The sequence below is a fragment of the Passer montanus genome, unplaced genomic scaffold (genome assembly GCF_014805655.1).
Source record: "Passer montanus isolate IOZ18808 unplaced genomic scaffold, ASM1480565v1 scaffold83, whole genome shotgun sequence".
Classification (NCBI taxonomy): Eukaryota; Metazoa; Chordata; class Aves; order Passeriformes; family Passeridae; genus Passer; species Passer montanus.
In genome coordinates, this window is record NW_024373590.1 from 2389089 (window position 1) to 2411448 (window position 22360).

Sequence of the window (22360 nt, forward strand, 5' to 3'; positions counted from 1 at the left end):
ATTATGATAAGAACACAACAAATGCCACATCCTAAGCCTGCAGCAAGCCATGTGCAATCTCAATCGAGAAAAACAAACTTTGCACCAGACAGCAACATTGTCTAGATCCTCCTCTGTGCTGCAAAAAATCGGACTTTTTTTTTTTTTTTTTTTTTTTTGAGAATTATGTACAGAATCACAGAATCATAGTTAGAGATGGAAGTGATCTCTGGAGACCATCCAGAGCAGGGTCATCTCCAGCAGGTTACACAGGAATGCATCCAGGTGGGTTTGGAATGTCTCCAGAGCAGGAGACTCCACAACCTCTCTGGGCAGCCTGTTCCAGAGCTCTGCCACCCTCAGTGTAAAGTTCTTCTTTACGCTGAAGTGGAATTTCTTGGGTTGTAGTTTATGGCTATTACTCCTCTTACTAATGCTGGGCACTACTGAAAAGAACCTGGCACCATCCTCTTGGCACCCGATTTTGAGATATTTGTATGCCTTAATGAGACCCCTCTCAGTCTTCTGAGACCTCCACAAGCCCAGCTCCCGCAGTCTCTCCTCGTACGGGAGGTGCTCCTGATCCCAGGTCACCACTGGTGTGGTCTCCGCCGACCCGCTCCCGCAGCTCCGTGTCTCCCTTGCGCTGCGGAGCAACGACGGGACCCAGCAGTGCCCGTATACAGCACAGACGTGTCCGCACAAAGCCCACGGCGTGTCTATGAAGAGCATTCCCAAAGTACCTCTGAGGGATCCCGTGGGACTCTGAGGGATCCCGTGGGACTCTGAGGGATCCCGTGGGACTCTGAGGGACTCTGAGGGACCTCGGCGCCCCCCGCACGCCCGGGCCCCGCGCTGCTGCTCCCGGCGCCCCCTAGCGGCAGGCTGGGCCCGCGCGGCGCCCTCGAGCGGCGGCGTAGTCCCGCCCCCGCCCTGGCGGCGGGGCCCGGCTGTCATGGAGGCGCCGGACGGAGCGCGGGCAGCGGCGGTGGCGGGCGCGTCCCTCTGAGGGCGGCGGCGGCAGCGGGAGACGGCCCGGACCGCCCCGGGAAGGTAGCGCGCGGCCTGGCGGGCCTTTCCGGCCGGCTCCGAGCACGGCGGCCGCGGGGGTTTGTTGTCGTGTGGGAAAGGAGGGAGGGGGATGGGGCCGCCGGGCTCTGGGCGCAGCGGGTCCGGTCGTGAGGCGGGCCGAGGGCTCGGGCTCTCCCCGCCGTCCGGGGCTTGGCCGGAATGCGGCCGGCGCCTTCCCCGCCAGGCTGCCTTGGAGGTGCGTGTCTGCGGGTCTTCTGGCGGGAGCCGGGGGCTCTGCACTTGGGATACGCCCCGAAAGGAGTCGGGGGTGCAGCTGACGGAGGAATGAGGGAGAAGAGGAATCGTTCTGTGTCTGGTATGGATAACGCGCTGGTAGGATCAGCCCCCTCCTCCCCGTAGCTTTCCTCAGGGGCCACCGCGCGGCCCGAGGGAGTTCCAAGGAATGCAGCTGGACACCGGCGCGCCACAACAGCGACTTGTTTGGGTGTAGCTGTGGGAAAATACAATGCGGTTGCTTGTTTGCGAAGTAGGAGGTGAAAACATCGAGAATTCTCCTTTTGCAGATTTGTGATAAGCATAGCCTGCGCTTCGTCAGGACCCTGTTTGGAGTCTCCATGTTGGCCTGTCTGGGTGAAACTGATCTGAGAAGAAGCTGGAGACATTCTGTTTGGGCTGAGCACTTCCAGTAAACTCTTGGCTGAAAAATTCAGGTGTGTGTCCATCAGGAAGCGGAGAGGTACAGGCTAAATGGATCTAAAGACAGCAGTCTTCAACGCAGCTCGTGATGGCAAGCTGCGGCTCCTGTCCAAGCTACTGGCAAGCAAAACAAGGGAAGAGGTGGCCCAACTGATGTCAGAAAAAACCAATGGTGCCACACCTCTTCTGATGGCAGCCCGTTATGGTCACCTCGACATGGTGGAGTACTTGTTGGACCATTGCTCTGCCTCGATAGAGGTTGGTGGCTCCGTGAATTTTGATGGTGAGACCATCGAGGGAGCTCCGCCGTTGTGGGCAGCATCAGCCGCCGGCCACTTGAAGGTTGTTCAGTGTCTGTTGGATCACGGTGCGTCTGTCAACAACACAACGCTGACAAATTCAACGCCTCTTAGAGCTGCCTGTTTTGATGGTCACCTGGAAATAGTCAAATACCTTGTGGAGCACAAAGCAGACCTGGAAGTATCAAACCGTCACGGGCATACGTGCTTGATGATCTCATGTTACAAAGGCCACAAAGAAATAGCTCAGTATTTGCTTGAAAAGGGAGCTGATGTGAACAGAAAAAGTGTTAAAGGTAAGTTAGTTTTTTCACTTTCACTGCGGTAAATCGAGGTAAAGTTACTAATTTACTTCTTAAAGAGCCTGACATAAAAAAAAAAGTCTTCTGTTCTCATAAACTCTAATATATAGTGTGTTTATAGCTATGTTTTTACTTTTTAAAGTAAAAACATAGCTATAAACACACTATATATTAGAGTTTATAACTGGTTTGTAACATGGATTATATAATTTTTGTTTAAATTGATACATTTTAATCTTAAATCGCTAATTCTTAAAAGACTTAGTCATATGAAGTGTCACATTTACGCATGTGTTAAAAGCTAATGAACTTGCTGAGAACCACTCTTTGTGGTAGGTTGGTCTAGCAACATACTCAAAAACATGAGCATATGTTCTTGGTTTTCATAGTAATTCTTAACAAATCGAGTATGCTGTACATAAAACTGATCTGTGCCAGTAAGGTTGGTCTAAGGAAATACGCATAAAGGAGAAAAATTACTTTCTGCATTGAAAAATTAGTAACCACTTTGCTCTTCACCCACTCTCTGCAAATTACTGAGTAATTTTGTACCTTTTTCAGTGTTAGTAAGCAAAAATATATATTAGAATTGAAGAAATGAAGATGCAGGTGACTCTGATCTCAGCAGAAGGACTTCCAGTTGCTCACGGATCTCAAACCCTTTTGCCCCTGTTTACAATTGCTCTGGTGTTACCATGCAAAGTAAAGATTTCTGGCTTTTTTTCCTGTGATCATAATTAGTTGAACATATATATTTTCTATTACATGTCAGACTTGTATTTAGTTGTGATATTAGCCTGAAAAGCACACCAGTTACTGCAGTTTACAGCTAATATTTTATCTCACTGAGCCAGGATTATGTTTCAGCAGGTTTTGGTTTTTTTAATATATATCAATATATATAAAAACTAATCTGCTAGCAGTTCTTTTTGTAGCATAATATTCTACTGCCTTTTTCAGGGTAATTGCGTTTGTAACTGTACACTGTACCTGTCAGTTATTTGTGTTAAAATATCCTTTGTGTCTAGATTGTTGTATGATATTGGTAAATACCAAATGTGAGAGTAATCTTTAGAAAAGCTGCTTGGTTAAATATGCCTTTTCTCAGCAAATCATGCAAATATGTGGGTTTAGCGTAAAGAAAGCTAAACTACAGATTTGTCATGGAGGTGGGCAGAGCAAAATAAATCTTCCTTTGTAAGGGTTTGAGGTTGCTTATGAATCATCATGGACTTTTGGTAGGATAAAAATGTCATTTTTCTAAATAACATTCTGGGAATAGCAAGCTAAATATAAAGTGTGTAAGCAACTGAGAACTTAGAGTTTAGTTTTAAACCTATCCCTTTATATGATAGGTATGAACCAAGCAATGCTCTTAAATATTACATTTAATAGGGAAAAAGATGTAATTCTATAGCTCCTTTTCTCCCTCATTTTGTGTTGGTGGAGTAGGCTTTACCTTACTCATCCTTTTTATTCACTTGATTAGTGAATTAACATTATTTATCTTTGTTTAAATGACTGAGGATTTTCTCAGTGCTGTCAATTTTCTTAATTCCTTTCTACTTCCTTTAGTTTCTGTCTGACTTGCGTCTAGGCACACAAGCAAAGGTTTTTAAAGTAGATAAATGATCCTTAATTAAAGAAGTTGGATTGGATATGGTTGAGCTCATTAAAACTCATTTTATACTTCAAACTGTCATGTGTACAACTGCATGAGTGTACGTAATAGCTATCTGTTGGTAATGTGTGGAAATCCCCTCTGGTAGGACAGGAGCATACTTTTTGGTATCTTTAAGTCTTATCTCTGAAGTTACTGAATAAGCACTGGTGAGGTCAAGCAAGCAAGCCAGAAAGTGCTATAAACCCTGAAAGTCATCTCTGAAAAGGCAGAAGAACTGAGGAAAATTGGTAGCCGTTAGTATTGTAACAGTGGCTGAGATTCACCAGATAACCTCCTCAGTTTTGTTTTGCAAAAATACTATTGATTTTAAAATTAGTCCAAGAGTATTAATTCTACATTGTCACCCTCCCCCTCAAAGAATCTTGTGTATACTTTGTTTCTACTCCTCCCTGCTATGTACTAAATAGCTGACAGTGTCCTGTGCTTGTAGCAGGAAGATAACCGAGCATCTGAGTGTTCTGCTCCTGAGTAGTAGGAATTGCTGCCCTTGTATGTGAGTACTATTTAGACAGGCCCCCTTCCTGGGCCATGTATAGAGAAGCCTATTCTTCCCTGAAAGACGTAAAGAAATGTTGCATTTAAAATTGCAATGCTCCCTATAAGAGCAGAACTATGTAACTTCAGTGGAGTTGCTGCTCTGGGAGATTTCTGTAGATCCTTTTTCAGAGCACACAAGCTCTTAGAGCTTGTGTGAGGGTGGGGGGTAGAATTACTTGACCTATGTCTTGTCGTTTTCCACTGGATTTCATACTGCAAAATGTAACTTAATGCACATATTAAACTTCCTGAATGTGTAGATATGAAAATGTTTCAAAGTGTTGACAGTTCCAAGGAAAAATCTGAATACTTTGATAGGAAAAAAATAGGTACATTCATATGCATCTAAATGTATGAAAGAGTAGGTGAAAACATGTCGTAAAATCTTGTTTCTAAAGTGCAGAATCCCACAGCTGTGTTTTGGACTGTGGAAATTCAGAGTTCAGAGGTTCTTGGAAAAGTTATGAAAGTATGGAAGTACAGCCAGGAAATTAAGATGTTCATAAAGACTTCAGAGTGTGTCAGGTAAGATGCTACATGAGGTGAATGAGGTGAAGTGTAGGTCTGGCAGCGTTGCATGGTACATGGTGCTGAAGAAGGATGTTTGTGTAGATGAGTCCTCAACTGTGAAAGATAGCCAACAGTTCTGAATTTAAAATACTAGCCTTTGATGTATTTGTTTCTACTGTTTTGCAGATCTGAACTTTCTCACAGTTTCCCTGAACTTCTGTGTAGGATTTAGGCAGCAGAACTGTAAACAAAGGATATTAAAAAAAGTCTTTGAGTTTATGTGAACAGTGTAAGTGATGGGGACAAACTGATAGATGGAGGAAGAAGGGTGGATGGGTTTTATTATTTCATAATTGAGGAAAACAGCAAAGATATCTGTAGATAGGAAGCAGCCTAAGCCGTACTTACAAAGTGAATTAATTTACCATTGTCTCTGGTTTGTAGCTTTCACCAGTGTTCTGCTGTCATGGTTTAACGCCAGCCAGCAGCTAAGCCCCAGGCAGCCACGTAAGACCAGGAACAGAATACTCGTGGCTTGAGATATAGACAGTTTAATAGGGAAAACAAAAGCAGTGTACACAAGCAAAGCAAAACGAGGAATTAATTCACCACTTCCCATGGGCAGGCAGGTATTCAGCCATCTCCACAAGAGCAGGGCCCCATCTTGTGTAACACTTACCTGAGAAGATAAACACCATCACTCCAAATGGTCCACCTTTTCTCTTCCTTCCCCTCAGCTTTATCTCCTGAGCACGATGTCACATGGTGTGTAAATCACTTTGGTCATTGGGGTCAGCTGTCTCAGCTGCATTATCTCCCAATCTCCCATGCACCACCAACTTCCTCACCACCATGGAAGTACAAACAGCAGAAAAGGCCTTGGCTCTGTGTAAGCCCTGCTGAGCAACAACAAAAACATCTCTGTATTATCAACCCTGTGTTCAGCACAAATCCAAAACACAGCCCCATACCAGCCACTGAGAAGAAAATTAACTCTACCCCAGCTGAAACCAGCAGAACAACTCCTCATTTAAGAAGCTGCAAATTAAAAGTAAAGTTTAATGAGTTTTCACTTGTAGTTAATGATCTCTTAGATGGCAAGTTTTTATGCTGTTCCTAAAAGTAGGAAGAGTGTGGATAGTATTAGAGTAGCAGAAACACAATTTTTTTCAGAAGGTGGAACCCTAGAACTAAAACCTCAAATGAAGCACAGTTTTGTCTCTGTGCCAGATGAGGAGCATTTTCTGTGTCGCTGCATGCCGTTTTCTGTTCTGCTGTATTATGAAGCCTGCCAGTGATTAATTGTTAGAGTGGTGCTGCCTTAATATTATCTTCAGAATAGACCACTGCATTCTCAAAGACAGTGTTTTGCTGATGTGTACAGTGTTCATTTGGTGATGTGTAGGCAGAGAAGTGCTTACTATCTTAATACAAGTGTCAGTTGTTTTAAGGATTCCAGATTTGGGCTCTTTGGGGTTTTTTTTTTTTTTTCATTTAAGGGGTAATATTTAATGTAAGTTCCCCAATAGAAATATAGAAATATAGATCATTCAGACTGATTGTAAAGAAATATTATACTTCTGCTTCAATTCCAGACAGGACAATTAACATCTTGCATTTTGAAAATTTGCAGTGCACATTTTAATAGTTTGTGTTATACTTTATTCTCCTCTGCCAGATTTGCAGAAAGGAGGGGGAAAAAAAGGCATTATTGCAGCAATTAGTGAGTTAGATTATAGATAAAACATGCATGTGCTGGTAGCCAGGATGGGCCAAATGCAAGGGAATTGTAACCTTTTTTCAAAATACATGCTTGAGAGGCAGGTGTTTTACCTGAACATAGCTGGTAAGTCTTTCCATTGCTCAGTGGCCTGGTATGTGGTCTCTCTCTTCAAAGTGCTTTCTATGGTTTTGTTTGTGGTTTTCACCAGCTCTGCCTGCCTTCTGTAGTTAACAGACTCATTAGCTAGCCTAAAGACTGGTTTTTCTCCTCCAGAGTACTAGAAAATCAGAATTTTGTTTCTAAGAAATGCTGGACTAGGCGTTCTCTTAGTTGTCTCTTGAGATATGCACAGCAGTGTTTGAATACATTAAAAAAAAAGAATACTGTGATTCTTCAATTTCACTGGTAAAGTATTGAATATTTTTGTAAAATAATGTGGTAAACAAGGTTTGCTGACTTTGTTTTCTTATTTTGGGAAGTATAGAAGCACACAAACTTAATGCTATTTTTCATTGTTGTTAGTGAGGGGTACTGGAAGGTGTAACACTGTTGTTAGTAAGTTGTTACTGGAAGGTGTAACACTCAAACCTGCTGGTAAGGAAAAAAAAGCTTTTACAGATGTGGCAGACCCAGAAGTAGGGGAATTATGGAGAGTTACGCTTTTTCCTTTATGACAAGTGTGGTCTAGTATGTGTTAAAAATAATTATAATAATTTCTTGTGCTGTAAACGTTAAGGAGTCTTGACAGGTTTGTTTTCTTCTGAGGTTGTTTGTCTTCCCTGCTTGCCAAGGTTCATAGAATCATTGAGGGGACTGGGAGGGGTTAAAAAAGCCTTGGGTTTTTTTAATGGAGGTCCTTGGGTTTTATTTCTGCTTCTTGTTGTTGCTCTTTTTTGTTATTTTTTAAAATTTCTCTGTGAATAAGCACTTGCTATAAAAGTATGCTGTGTCTTTTTTTTTGGGGGGGAGGTGTGGGGGGCTGCTTTTTTTCCTTTTCTTGTAGGTGTTACATGGTACAGGTCTCTGAAACTTGTAGATGTTTTGTATGTGACTGTGTGTGGAAACTGAACTTCGGGAGGAATGTCTAAGTTAAATAAGGAAGATAAAGATACTATTTAAGTTTAATTCTAACTAAAAAGCTTTTGTTTAAATTGACTCATTGACAGCATGCTGTTATTTATGTAATAATTGATAATCTTGATAATACAAGTTCTCTTGAAGTATTTTAGTGAGCAAGACAGCAGTCATTCCCTTTCATCATTTGGAAATCAGATTAAAATAAATAGTTGAGATTAGCAGTTTGCATTTTTTAGTTAGTTTCTTGAAGGAAAGACATTTAGTTTTTATTCACTATGCATACTGAGCATCAGGATGTATAACAGTTTTCTTATGCACTGTCTATGTTTGTGTCTATCTGGCAGTACTTTTCTTTTAAATCAGTAAAGGCTCTTGGAAGACTGAATTACTGCAAGTGTTGTCGTAGAAAAAGAAATTAATATTGCATAAAAAATTCACTTTGTAAAAGTGATCGATATATTTTTAAGGCTGCAAAAATATATACAGGTGGTTAATGTGCACACTGGTCAGTAATTTAAATTAAATACTTTTATTTCTTTTGTTTTTAATGAACTTGGATAGAAATTCAGATTGGTGTTGAGTTTTAATGTAAGTTTTACAATGTGGAAATTTGATAGAGCATTTTGGAAGTATTAGGAAGTGGATGCACTTAATTGGTTGCAAATCAAGTCAAATCACTTTCTGTGTCATGCCTTCATTTTCTTCCATTCCCTCGTAACAAGCTGTCGGTCTATTTTGGGAATTACTTGCTTCTGACATAGAAAAGCCTGTCCTCCTTATGAATTTGAATACCCACCGCGGCTCCAGTAAGCTTTTGGAAACACTGGGTAGTTAGTTTTGTGATACATGAAGTGTTTCTGAAATGTTCATAACTCCTTTTAAAGGAGTCCTGTTAACGAAAGAGTGAAGTGTGAAGATACAATGCCAACTAGCCATACCTTTTCCTGTACCTTGTATCTGCAAGATGTAGAAGGACTGGGCTTGGGGTTATTCTGTTTCTTTTTGCTATTCTTAATGGGGTAGTTACTAGGTAATATGTGTAGTAAAGTTTTGTACAGATAGAAGCAGTTTGTAAGCACTATTAGCAATACAATATAATGACACTTAATATTTAGCAGAGAAGTATCAGGACTCCAGGAATCATCTGCAGTCTTTTCTGTCTGTGCAAGGAGAAGCCTTTTATGTTGTGGTAACAATAGCTATCTTTGATCTGTGATTAAATTCCTGCTGGTCATTTTACAATTTAAAATTGATTAAAAAAATTAGATAAAACGTACTTTACAATAATCATTCCCATCTTAAAAAAATTACTTTAATTTGACCAAACCCATCACGTGTCTCTTCAAAAATTACTCGCCAAAGAGAATGACTTTCAAATTACTTTTGCTTTTTTTTTGCCTTTTTCCTTCTTAATACAGCAGTAGGTATAGCATTGTTTTTTAGTTTGTTACTGAATAGATAGTGTTACAAAAATTGAATTAATTTTGGCATTGTGTTCAAGCTCTATTTATCCCTATAGATGATATGGTCACTATAGTGACACTAGAGACAATGTAATATTTTGAAATGGATAAGTTAATTCACAGAATAGTGGGTGATTTGCTGTGTTTATTTGAACTGCTCAATTCCTGGTCAGTTTGTGGCCAATGTATACCCTTTGATTTACGCATTAAGGCCCCTCTCATGTTTTCTTTCAAATTCTTCCTCTAATGTAGCAGTTGATACTTGCTAGGTATAGAAGGCTGGCAGTGTTATTTCTTAAGGCTGGGGTTTATGTTTGGGTTTTTTTTTTTAAGTTGGCAACTCTCAACTATCTTTTTACTCGGCATTTTTCTATGGAAACTCGTGTTTCTTACAAAGTATTCTTCCCACTGCTGTATCTGTACCATCCAATCAAACTTCAGTGAGGTGCAGGCACTGCATAAAAATTAGTGGTGATGGCCTCACATTATTAGTTTATACATGGCATATTTAAGCTGTGGTTATTTTCATTCTAAGGGCTATTGCAGTATAAACAACTGGAAAATTACACTACTTCTGATAAGCTGTTAAACTGAAATCAGTAATTGTAATACCAATAAAAAACCCTAAATTGTTACATTTGGAGCATCCAATTGGAAAGAGCAGTGAAATTCCTTGGAGTCTTAAGCATATTTCCACATGTTCTACATAGCTGCATACAGATTGCTGGATTTAGTTTACATGGACAGTGGCCAAGCTTATTTTGTGTGGATTTTTTTCAGTCATAGTGTGTATGTCTGTTGATTGATAAAATAGCATCCAAAGCAGTGTTATGTGGTGATGGATCTGCAGTATGTAATATGCATAGTATGTAATATGCACTGTTGCAGTTGTCAAAAGTAGCAAAATTTATGTTAATAGTTGTGAAACAATAGTAAGAACTTAGATGTTACTGATATCTTTTGGCTTATTTGTTTTTAATATGTTTTTATATTACTGTTTTTAAAATATATTAAAAATATTTATTTGAAGGTAGAAACAGCTGCCAGTTGCTGAGCTCTGCTGTGAAGGATAGTGTATGGAGTTGAGTACACCCTGAAACAGCTGTGTTAACTGCTGGCTCAGCCAACATCCATGTGCATCTGGTTTTGCCTTTATAAATACAGAACTGAAGATGGTCTGAGGGACCAGCCATTCTTTAGTTCTGAATTAACTGCTGTAGTTTCATTTTAATTAGACTTTCAGCAGCATAGAAATAAAAATAAGTGTATGTGTTTTGGTAAGTTTGTATATAGGTCTGCATTTGACATCTTCCTCTCTTAGGAATGTCAAGGTTTTGTCCTTTCTCAGATGGCATATTCACATTTTTCTAGTCTGTGATGTCACATACAGACAGAGAGAATTATAATTGATAAGCTATGACTGCCAAATTAGCCATCTTTCAATCTACCTAAATTTGCTTAAATCTCTGCTCATGCATTGAAAATTTTGTTAATCTAGGTAGAGATTGTAGTGTGACCAGACTTATAACTTACTTAGTGCTGTTAATGTAAAAATTTCTTGCGGTATTAGAAAGAAATTGGAAAATCACTTTCATTTGTTTGAACTGGATTTAACTTTACAAATCTTGATCTAACAGATAGTTTAATGTGCCTTTCTGTTGGGATATCTTCCTCAGTTTACTTATTAGTAAATGATTGTAAAATCACTGGCTACTATTCAGAAATGTTTCAGGAAAAGACAATTTTGAAAGTTTAGTTCACTGTCAATAAATGAAGCAATCTAGCATTTTAATGCTTTTTTTCCTTAAAATATTTGAATTTTGCTCTTAAAATATGATTCAGGAGACAAAATATGTTCATACCCCTGATATAATTGCAAAAACCTCAGTCATAAGCTTTAGAAAATAACTTTTTACTCGTGTCTTATGTTAATTGATTAGTGTGTCAGCTAAATTTGATAGCCCCTTCACTGCAATCCTTTGAGCTGAGTCCTTCAGACAGTTCTGCACCCAGTACACCATGACCCTACTCATCCCACACTTGGATAACTTGTCCAGAAGGATGTTGTGGGGTCAATATAAAAGCTAAAAAAGGCAAAACTCACTAAAAGGTAAAAATCCCACATCCACTATCTTTCCTTCATCTGATGGATGGGTGACCTTATTCTAGAAGCATATCAAATTAGTTAACACAGGACTTTTTCCTTTCAACCAAAGTTGATAGTACCTAATGATTGCATTGTCTTTTAAATGCCTTACAGTAGCATTCAGTATAATGTTCTCCATAATTTTTCCAAGTGTTGAGGTGAGACTAACAGGTCTGTAGGTTCCTGGGTAATCCCCCTTTCCATTCTTATAAAATGAAATAACATTGGTTAGCTCCTATTCAGTAAGGACCTCCCCAGACTCCCAAGACATTTGGTAGCTGATGGAGAGGAGTAGTGCCATAACAAACATCAGCTTCTTCAGTACTCAGGTAAATCCCATCAGATCGCATGGACTTGTGAACTGTGAACTGCTACAGCTAGTTCCTGAGAAGTGCCTAAACAAATGGGAAGTCACTATTCCTGAGGTCATCCTCTAAATCCGGGGCAGATGGCAGTTTTTCTGTGTTATTAAAGACTGATGCAAAGGAAAGCATTGAGTGTCTCCACACTTCTTCACCCTTAGTAGTCAGATGACCATCTTCAATAAGTATCAGTCTGGTATTTTCTTTAGACCTCCTCTTGCTACTAGTGTACTTTAAAAACCCTTCTTGTTGTCTGACACATACTGGTCAGTTTCAAATCTAATTGAGCTTTGGCCTTTTGCATCTTGTCCAATGCATATATGAACCACAACTCTGTCAAATCCCTGCAAAACCTGACCTTGTTTCCAGACAGCATGCAATTTCTTTTTCCTCCTGAGCTCCAAGAGTTTTCTGTCCAATCAAGCTGGTCTCCTGTTTGCTTGATTTTGATACAATCAATTGCCGACTCCTGTGCTTTTATGTAGTGAAGAATTCATTTTAATTCTGGTTTGGGTCTTTTTCTTAAACCTGTTTAATTTTTTCATATAAAAACATCAAACATTTTGGTTTTTATAACTGCCTGGCAGCCTTGCTTTCATAGTATGTAGATGGGGAAACAAAAGCTATTTTAAAACCATTAATATTTGGGGGTTTTTAACTTTTTATTTTTTTAACTATTAGCATGGTGAGATTTGGACTGTAATTTGATATGAATTGTGTAATTGTGTTTGATCTCTTGCAGGAAATACAGCACTACATGACTGTGCAGAATCTGGAAGTTTGGAGATCATGAAGATGCTTCTCAAGTATTGTGCTAAAATGGAAAAGGACGGTTACGGAATGACTCCCCTTCTGTCAGCCAGTGTGACAGGCCACACAAATATAGTGGACTTTCTGACACAGCATGTACAGACTAGTAAGGCTGAGCGCATAAATGCCCTGGAACTTCTAGGAGCAACATTTGTGGACAAAAAGAGAGATCTGCTTGGTGCTTTGAAATACTGGAAAAGAGCTATGGAAATGAGATACAGTGATAGGACTAATATCCTCAGCAAACCTGTGCCACAAACACTAATTATGGCTTATGATTATGCTAAAGAGGTAAACAGCTCAGAAGAGCTAGAAAATCTTATTGCAGACCCAGATGAAATGAGAATGCAAGCATTATTAATTAGAGAACGTATTCTTGGCCCTTCACACCCAGACACATCCTACTATATTAGATACAGAGGTGCTGTGTATGCAGACTCCGGAAACTTCAAGCGTTGCATCAATTTATGGAAGTATGCTTTGGACATGCAGCAGAGCAATCTTGACCCTCTAAGCCCTATGACAGCCAGCAGTTTGCTGTCATTTGCTGAACTTTTCTCCTTCATGCTTCAGGATAGGGCAAAAGGCTTGCTAGGCACTACTGTCACTTTTGATGATCTAATGGGTATACTGTGCAAAAGCGTTCTTGAAATAGAACGGGCCATGAAACAAACCCAGTGTCTTCCTGATCCAGTACAGCTGAACAAAGCTCTTTCTATCATTTTGCATTTAATTTGCTTGTTGGAGAAAGTACCTTGCAGCTCAGAACAGGAACATTTTAAGAAACAAACTATTTACAAGTTTCTTAAGCTTCAGCCTAGAGGAAAGAATAACTTCAGTCCACTTCACCTTGCTGTTGACAATAATACTACGTGTGTTGGTCGCTACCCAGTTTGTAAATTCCCCTCTCTACAAGTTACTGCTATCCTGGTGGAATGTGGTGCTGATGTAAATGTCAGAGACTCCGATAACAACAGTCCATTACACATTGCTGCACTGAACAACCATCCAGACATCATGAATCTTCTTATCAAGTCAGGTTCACATTTCGATGCCACAAACTCATGTAAACAAACAGCTAGTGATTTGCTGGATGAGAAGGAAATAGCAAAGAATTTAATCCAGCCCATAAATCATACTACTTTGCAGTGTCTTGCTGCTCGTGTAATAGTGAATCATAACATATCCTATGCAGGGCATATCCCTGAAAAATTAGAGAACTTCGTTTTGCTCCATAGATGATAGTGTGGCGTTCCAGAGTACTGTTTTTGAAGCACGACATGGTGATATTTTCCTTGAGCACTGTTGTGATACACCAGCGTTCCTTTAGCTTGCTCCATTTTGCTCTCATTGCCTAGTGTTGTTAGCATCAGATCTGCAGAGTTGGTTACCCAGTATTTAATATGAATATGCCATATAATATATTTTGTGGATTATTTAGAAATGTAATGCCATATTTAGACTTTAAATTGTCTGCCAAAGGCTTGTCTTTTCTGGTCTTATTTGCCTGTTGGGTGTTTGGGACTGAGTTGAGTATTTTCCACTGATGTCTTTTTACTGTAACTGTTATGTGGATTTTATACAGTTGGAAGGTCATCTTTTTTGGTTTTGCTTGAGTGTTTCTACTCCTACTCTCTTCTTTTTCTATGGACTCATTGCTAAACTGTGCAAGTTGTATGAACTTGTTAACATTTGCAACTACCATAAGTGCTTTTATCTTCTCTATGCACTGGCTTAAACATGACTGTTGTGTGTGAGCATATTTCTATGCAGCACTTGGCCAATTTCAACTTAAATGCCAATCTTGTTTTGCAGTTTGTTTAGAGCTCTCTTAAGAATGCTGTCTTCATAGCATGATGAATTTTGGAGTTATTTATCAGCTCTCCAAACTTGGGTTTGACTTTTTTGACTGCTGTAACTGAGGTTGCTTTCATTTCGATCCTCTGGAGTTTTTTCCTAAACTGGGGAAAAGAAATTCTTGCTTTTTCTGATTGTAGTCCACTTGAATTTTAAATCTCAAAATTGTTTTGTTGCATCATGCAGCTGGGGGAAGAGTCCTCACGGTGTACAACTGACACCTTCCCCTCTGCACTGTCTTGCTTGTGCCGGTTATGTGGCTAGATGTGAAATTTGCTCAAAGTTTAACCTCAAACCTTAATGATACACTTCTATGAGAAATAGATCAAATATATGCTCTGCTTTAAAATCTGCAAATCAGCTTTAGCTTACAAAAGAAAACTAAAGCATGTTGATGGCATGATGTTTATCAGTCCAGATCTAGACATCATATAGTATAGTAAGTGGCTGTCTGCCAGGGTATTGAAAGTTCTATAGCAGTGTCCTTTTTTTCTTCATTTTAAGTATCTTTATAAATACTTGCATGGATTTTTCATCTCTACTATGTCAGTTGTACTTAACAAAAGCAGTTCTGTTGTGTATATAGCTCCTATTAAAGTATCTATTTTTTATAATATTTGCACAACAGCTTAGCTTTTGCGACAGAAAGGGCTCTTTTGACTTGATAAGAAGTCTATAAATGAAGATCATAAATGTGAGTGCGATTCAGGTAATTAATATAATTCAGCACTTTACTGTTGATTAGTAGTAGGATTTATTATGGCACATTAGCCCTAAAAATGTCTTAAAGTGAAATTAATTTCCGTTGGGTAGGATACAGTTTACTTGCAAATTTAGTCGTCTAGCATTTTGGATATTTTTGGCTTAATGTTTCATCTCAGTTGTGGGTGGTAAGTGTACCTATGGGGTTCTTGCTCCAGAAATCCAACAACTGATTTTATGCCTTTGTCAGAGATGAGAGATATTTAGAATCCAAATTGGTTAGGTTAGGAGGGTCTTTGTAATATTTTAATTTTTAAGTTGATGTTAGAACACTTTTGTCATTTGTGGTTGAACTTGAGGAAGAACATGTCTTGGGAGCACATAAGAATAGCCCTTCCTTGTTTTTGTTCTGTTTCGGCATTCCTGCCAATGTATGGCAGTGTACAGGTGCCTACTAGCTTAGCCATTTTTGCAAAAATTATGGGGATGTTTTTAAGCAAAGATATGTTGAAAGCAGTGCTGTTTGTGTATTGTCACTACCAGACTTGCTGTTTTGAAGCAATTTTCTCTGGTTTGTCCCTTGCCGTGTCTATGTTGTATACTATTACGAGAATCATAGAATCATTTAGGTTGGAAAAGATCCTTAAGATCATTGAGTCCAACCCTTAATCCAGCACTGCCAAGTCCAGCACTAAACCATGTCCTTAAGTGCCACATCTACGTGTGTTTCAAATACCTCCAGCCATGGTGATTCAACTGCTTCCTTTGGGCAGCCTGGTACATTGGTTAACCACTCTTTCCATTAAGGAGTTTTTCCTAAGTATCCAATCTGTATCTCCCCTAATTCAGCTTGAGGCCATTTCTCCTTATTGTATCACTTGTTACCTGGGAGAAGAGGCCAACCCCTGCCTTGTGAAGTAATTGTAGAGAGTCGTAAGCTCTCCACTGAACCTCCTTCTCTCCAGGCTGAACAACCCCAGCTCCCTCAGCTGATCCTCATCTTGGATATTGTGATCCAAACCCTTCTCCAGCTCCACTGCCCTTCCCTGGACATGCTCCGACGCCTCAGTATCTTTTATGTAATGAGGGACCCAAAACAGAACACAGCACTTGAGGCATGGCTTCACTGGTGCCCAGTACAGGGGATAATCACTGCCTTCATCCTGCTGGCCACACTATTGCCACACAGGTCAGGATGCAGGTTTTTCTAGCATCACACAAGACTAAACTCTAGTCAGTTGACTGAATTGCTGTGATTTGTAATGCTTAGGATGCATGCCACTCAGCTTTTCATTCGTGAGGATGTGTAGTTTGGTTTTCAAATTTATACATTTTAATGCTTTTCTGCTGCTCTGTAGATGGGGATAATCAGCAAATGATACCATGCTAGAATTATACATAAAGTCATAAAAGTAATTCTTTTTGTATAAGTCACAGAGAAAAGGATTTGCAGAGTTTTTTACTTTGGAATCTGTCCTGCTCTTTAGTAGTTTTAGTTTCAATTTCTGTTTCTATAACTGACAATTATCATGTTTAAAATTGGTTGGTCATTCAGCCTGGGGAAGAGAACGCTACAGGGAGACCTTGTATAGGACCTTCCAGTACCTAAAGGAGGCTATGAAAGAGCTGGAGAGAGACTTTTTACAAAGTCGTGCAGTGAAAGGACAAGGGGGAATAACTTTAAACTGAAAAGGGTGAGATTTAGCTTAGATATAAGGAAGAAATTGTTTACTATGAATATGGTGAGGCACTGGCGAAGGTTGTCCAGAGGAGTTGTGGATGCCCCATTACTGGAAGTGTTGAAGGCCAGACTGGATGGGGCTCTGGTCCAGTGCAAGGTGTCTCTCTGTGCATGGCAGAGAGGTTGGAACTAGGTGATCTTTAAGGTCCCTTCCAACCCAAATCATTCTATGATTTATGATTATTAGTCCAGAAATACAATGTAAAATTTTTTAATTGTTAGCAATTTTTTAAATGGAAAGCATTCCCAAAAGTGAAAGCATATCACTATTAGTTCTATGTAAATCTAGTGAATATTGCTACAAGAAAGGTTTACTGTGTTAGCTGCTCTTTAGAAACAAACCAGGCTATTAGTACAAGCTGATTTATTGCACGAATTTCTGTGTAAATATCTACTGATGTGCATCAGTCCGAAGGATTTATTACCTCCACGCTGAATTTAATTTTTCATGGTGATGAAGCTCTCTGCTGAAGAGAGCTTATCTGCCTGGTAACTTATACTTAGGTGTCCTGGCAGATGAGTTCATGCATTTTTGGCCACTTTGCATTTAGACCTATGTGTTTACACTACTCTGTTTTATTTATCTTAATTTTAATTTTGTAATATTTTTAACTAATTCTTTTACTATTTTTCTTCCTATTTGGCCTTTTTTTCTGATAAAACACACTGCTTCTGAGCTGCTGACACAGAAAAATGCTGAGAACACTGCAGAAATAATTATATGCCCTGAAGTAATGAAATAAGTATTAAATAGCTTACAGGTATCACTCCCTTAGAGACAAAGGAACTGATACCTCCTTGTTTGTTGAGACCCCTAAGCTGCATGTTTTGGGGAAAGGGATAAATGCATAGAGCAGCTTTTCTTCTGATAGTTGTGGGTGTCAACTGAAGTACTTCAACAAGGAAGATGAAAAATATTCTTATTTTAAAAATCTAAAATTATGTTCCTATTTTTGTATTACTTAGGCTGGTAACAAGATTCCAGCTCTCTGCAGTGTCTCTGTTGTATTTATTAGGTGCAGTGTAAAGACATTTTCTGAAATGCAAGGCAACATTTTGGCTATTTTCCATATATACTTCACAACACTCCCTGGATAGGAAATAGACTTGTATTGTTCCTAAGTCCACAAAGAGCTGTCTTTTAACAACTGTATTGCAACTGGTTAAAATTAACCTCTTTCTATTTTTACAAACACTACTTTAAAGAAAGTAATGCAGTGCTATAGCAAAATCCTTAAAGGAGGATTTGTAATTAGATGAAAACCTTTTGAGGAAAAGTGTGCCTCAGTTTTATATCATCTGCAAGGTGACTGTGGCGGGATATGGCTGCTCTTGAAATAGCTTTGAAATGCTTTGAAATATAGAGTGGAATGACTGTTATACTCTAAAACGTTGAGAAGCATGAAAAAGTATACTAAACACTAATTGTACCTTCTGTGACTAAAATGATACCAACTGGTATTTAACACTTCAAAGTAATTTTGGTAATTTTGATGAGAGACATACTAGACTGCTCATATTTCTTGCTTTTGAGTGTAAAAGTAACTGTTGAGCCCTCAGTGAGGGCAGAGTGAAAAGCTGTTGTTGGTTTGGTTTTAAATAATGTTGTATTTGTGTTCCATTCTATTGCAAAGACTTCCTATGCAGGGCTAGCTCCGTGTATGGAAATATTGCAGTTTCTTTTTTACGTGAAGTAATTTAGCTTTAACAGTAATGTAAAAAAGGAATAACAAGCATATTTCTCTGCTCCTTCTCTCTTTAGGCTCCAAATACAGATTACATTAAAAATATGTTTTGGAGAACACCTGTCCGAGTGTATATATGTGTTTTCTCTAGGGTATGCAGTGCCGGTTGGTAAACTACTTTTCCTCTTGAGTAGCTAAATCTGAATGCTGCAGCTTCAATCTTCCTGTCATTAAGAATTGTACCTTAAACAAAAAGTCATATTTCAAGCTCTTTCTTTCTGTGAAATTATGGTCTGGTAAAGCCTTTAAATTTCGTTGGTGGGTAATATAAAGAAAAGGCTTAAACTGAATGATACAGGAGAAATTATTTTCCCACTTTCTAGAAAAAGCAGTTAGTGATATTGTTAACCAGGGGAAACAGTACTTCCAGTTTGTAACCTAAAAGTAGATTGCAATGCTTTGTAAGAAGTAAGCAGCAGACAGTTTTCAAGAAAGCTGGACAAATTCATTTTCTTCTTCAAGCTTTTGAGGGGTCTTCCATATTGCATTAACAATTTGAAAAGAAGAGGAATAGAACATTTCAAGGATGAGAGAAGCAGAAGATCCTTATTAGAGGCAGCTGGAGAACTGAAGACTTTGAAGAACATTGCCACTGTAATTTCAAAATACCTTTGGAGTTAGGCACAGTAGTCACAATCCTATCCTATAAGGAAGTGTACATTTCAGAGAGCTGGAACTTTAGATTAGGACTAATCAGTAACAATAGGATCAAAAAAGATGAGGCTCTGGATGAGGAAATCTGCTCCAGAACTTTCCCGGAGGATAATAATCACATGGATGGCTTTAGTGAATTGAATGTATATTCTCTTAATTAGGAAAGGGAAAAACTGGAAAGGATAATTTACATCATTATTCATCCTTCTTCAGTTGAAGATGATGAAAGATGTCTGCTGTTATGTAAACTGTGTAATCATCTAAAAATGGCTTCTTGGCCATAGCAAGTGTTGGCTGGTGCTTGAAGACCAAAACTCATCATACAAAATAGTGCAGAAAAAGAGACAAAGTGTGAGGTGTGTTGCTCTGGCAAAGGCAATACTTTTGTTTGTTTTGCACATAATATCCAGAGGGCCAAATGCCATCCACATTGAACAGCAGAAGGCCCTTCTCCTGCTCTCCAAAGTCTTACCCTGGAGTTGATCTCCAGCGTTCAGAAAAATTGAAAGGAGGTTATACTCAGAAGTTATGGATAACAGTTTTGAGCTATGCACACAGGGGAAAAAAAGAATTGCTTTCTGATTCATCTAAATGTCTCTCAGAAGCCATTGAGTGTGAGGCGTGAGGCAATGCAAATTATGAAAATGGCAACCACATCTCCTGTGAGATCATAAAACATGATCGTGACACATGACCTGGATTCCTCTCTGAAGTTCAAAGGGTTGCTTCTATCATAGCTCCTGAAGATTTATCAAGTCATTAGTTCCTTACTAAAAATTCTCCTTAGAAGGTCATTTGGAATTCCCATCTATCAGTAATTAGAAACCCAATTCCCATTTGAAATACATGTTTTCCTAGCTTTGTAAATGTGATCTTTTCATAGTTTCAGTACTTGTCGGTCCTTCAGAGAGAGTTGTCCTCTCTCAGCCTTTATGTGGTTAGGCTAAATCAACCAACCAAAAGAACGCCCAAGATGTAAGAATGAGCAAAAAACAGAATAATCTAAAATTGTGTAAGCTGACAGAATGGTTCCGTTTTCCCTTTTCCCCTCTCTTGATTGTACATTACCAAAAAAACTCCAGAATCCACTGTTCACTAAATACTTTTTGCTGCTGAACCTGCAATTTAAATTGCGAATGCATTCCTTTTTACAATGGGAGGGATTTTTTTTTACAATAAACAGCTGATTGCTTTTGCTTCAGATTCTGTAGCTTGTAGTGTCCTCTTCTAATATTTTAGGTGCCTGGATGTTGCTTTGTTCCATTCACACACAGCATTATCCTAACTGGAATGTGAGGCAAAATATTCAGTGAATGAGCCAGGCTTGGATTACTTTTTGTTTCTATCCCATAGTTTCAAAATAGCGAACTTGCCTTTTTCTCCTTTCTTTTTCCATGTGTGGCTACCAGGCATTTTATTGGCTGGCCTCTACTTTTTATTGACTAGCCTGTAAGATGGGGGTCCTCCTGGGATGACTGTGCTCTTTCTGGTTTTCTGGCTAAGAGAAGCACATCATCTCCTGCTTTATCATGCTTTAGTTTCCCATAATGCACGAAATGGAAACTTCAGGGAGTTAAAAACCAAAAGAAACAAACAAAAAACCCCTAAAAGAAAACACAACAAAAACCCAACCAAAACATAAGCCCAAACAACCAAAAAACAACAAACAAAAAATTGCCAACAAAACCCTCAAAACCAAACCCAAAAACAGGACCTGCTGTAAATTAACAAAATGCTGTATGAGGCAGATTCCCCGTGGAGGGCTTACTTCCAGTCCCACCTGGCGGTAACCTTAGGGCCAGACAGCAGACAGTTCTGTGAGAGGGCTGGTCCATGCAGGCTGTACCCACCACAGCGCTCCTGTGCAGATCAGGGGTGTGCTTTTCAAGAGAGTCTCCCCATTTTCCATCCTTCACTTGTTTGGGTTTGTGTCACTGAATTGTGCTAGTGCACAGCCTGTGTTAATTTTGAATGCACCTGAGCTTAAAGAAGTGTTCCAAAAGCTAACCTAACAGGCTTTGACCACTAGTGGCTGTCCAGTTCATGGGAGCAGACTTTTAAGTTGTTCTGAAATAACTTCTACATCTTCTCCCATTCCTCTTCTACGGAATGTCACAGACTTTTGATCCTTGGCTTCATCTCCTCCATTCTACAGATCTCCTTTCTAATACAAGTGTAACTGTAGTTTTCAGTTTCTCTTCTGATGTTAAACATAAGTTGACACATACACTGGCCTGTTTTTCCTCTTGCTTGTAGGTGGTTACTGCCTATCTTGCATAGCATCACATAACCCATGTTCTGCTTTGAGCTGGGTCATGAAAATGAGATAATGTAGTTGTATGCTGAAGGTGGATCTACCACATCATTAACTGCTGGAAAATGAGTCAGCTGTGCCACATGTAATGCTGATACTAGTCCTGACAGCATGACTGACCTTAGTACAAAGTGCTGTTTATGTGTTGTAAAGAAATATTTGCTCTATTATACAAAGGCAGAAACTAAGGTACAGACTCAGTGACCTCTTAAAATGACCACAGGAAGCTGTAGCAAGAAACAGAGCTCAGATCATCTGCCTCCATGGACTTTAATTTTGAGCTTCTTTGCTCCAGGTAGGTTTGACATCGGTAATTTCATAAATGAAGATTATATAAAAAACAAAACAAAACCACCAAGAATTTCTTAGGGAGATCAGGCCAATGTTATTGCACAGTTTTAATGTATGCGTCTATCCTTCCTCTTCCTAGTTTTTCAACATACTAGGCCAGTTTAATAAACTCAACAGAAATAGAGCAGCCTATGTGTGTCTGTAACTTCCTTGAGAACACCAGAGTGAGCAGATGGCAGAGTCCATACTAACCGTTCCCACTGAAGGAGAGGATTTGGCAGGAGCTTGACTCTTATTAGGTGTGAGAGAATCCACTCAGTAGTTACAATACTTAGGACCATGAAAAAGTCTTTAATCGCAGCCCAGGCTTTATTAGAGAGCAGCAGGTCTAGTCACTGTTCAGAAGGTGCCATACTTGCATTGCATCATATGCAGT

General features: G+C 39.3%; 1 protein-coding gene across 3 annotated transcripts; it reads left to right on the plus strand.

The window, feature by feature from the left end:
• Nucleotides 1-909: 909 nt before the first annotated feature.
• Nucleotides 910-20520, plus strand: FEM1C (fem-1 homolog C). Of its 3 annotated transcripts, none has more exons than XM_039733125.1 (3): nucleotides 910-1032; nucleotides 1575-2302; nucleotides 12553-20520. In XM_039733125.1, exons 2-3 carry the CDS (start codon nucleotides 1759-1761, stop codon nucleotides 13860-13862), a joined length of 1854 nt encoding a protein of 617 aa, XP_039589059.1. In that variant the 5' UTR covers nucleotides 910-1032; nucleotides 1575-1758; the 3' UTR covers nucleotides 13863-20520. The 3 variants fall into 3 exon arrangements, with proteins under 3 accessions (XP_039589059.1, XP_039589061.1, XP_039589060.1); XM_039733127.1 differs by having other exon boundaries at nucleotides 950-1088; XM_039733126.1 differs by lacking the exon at nucleotides 910-1032 and adding an exon at nucleotides 1095-1366.
• The last annotated feature ends 1840 nt before the right edge of the window (nucleotides 20521-22360 follow it).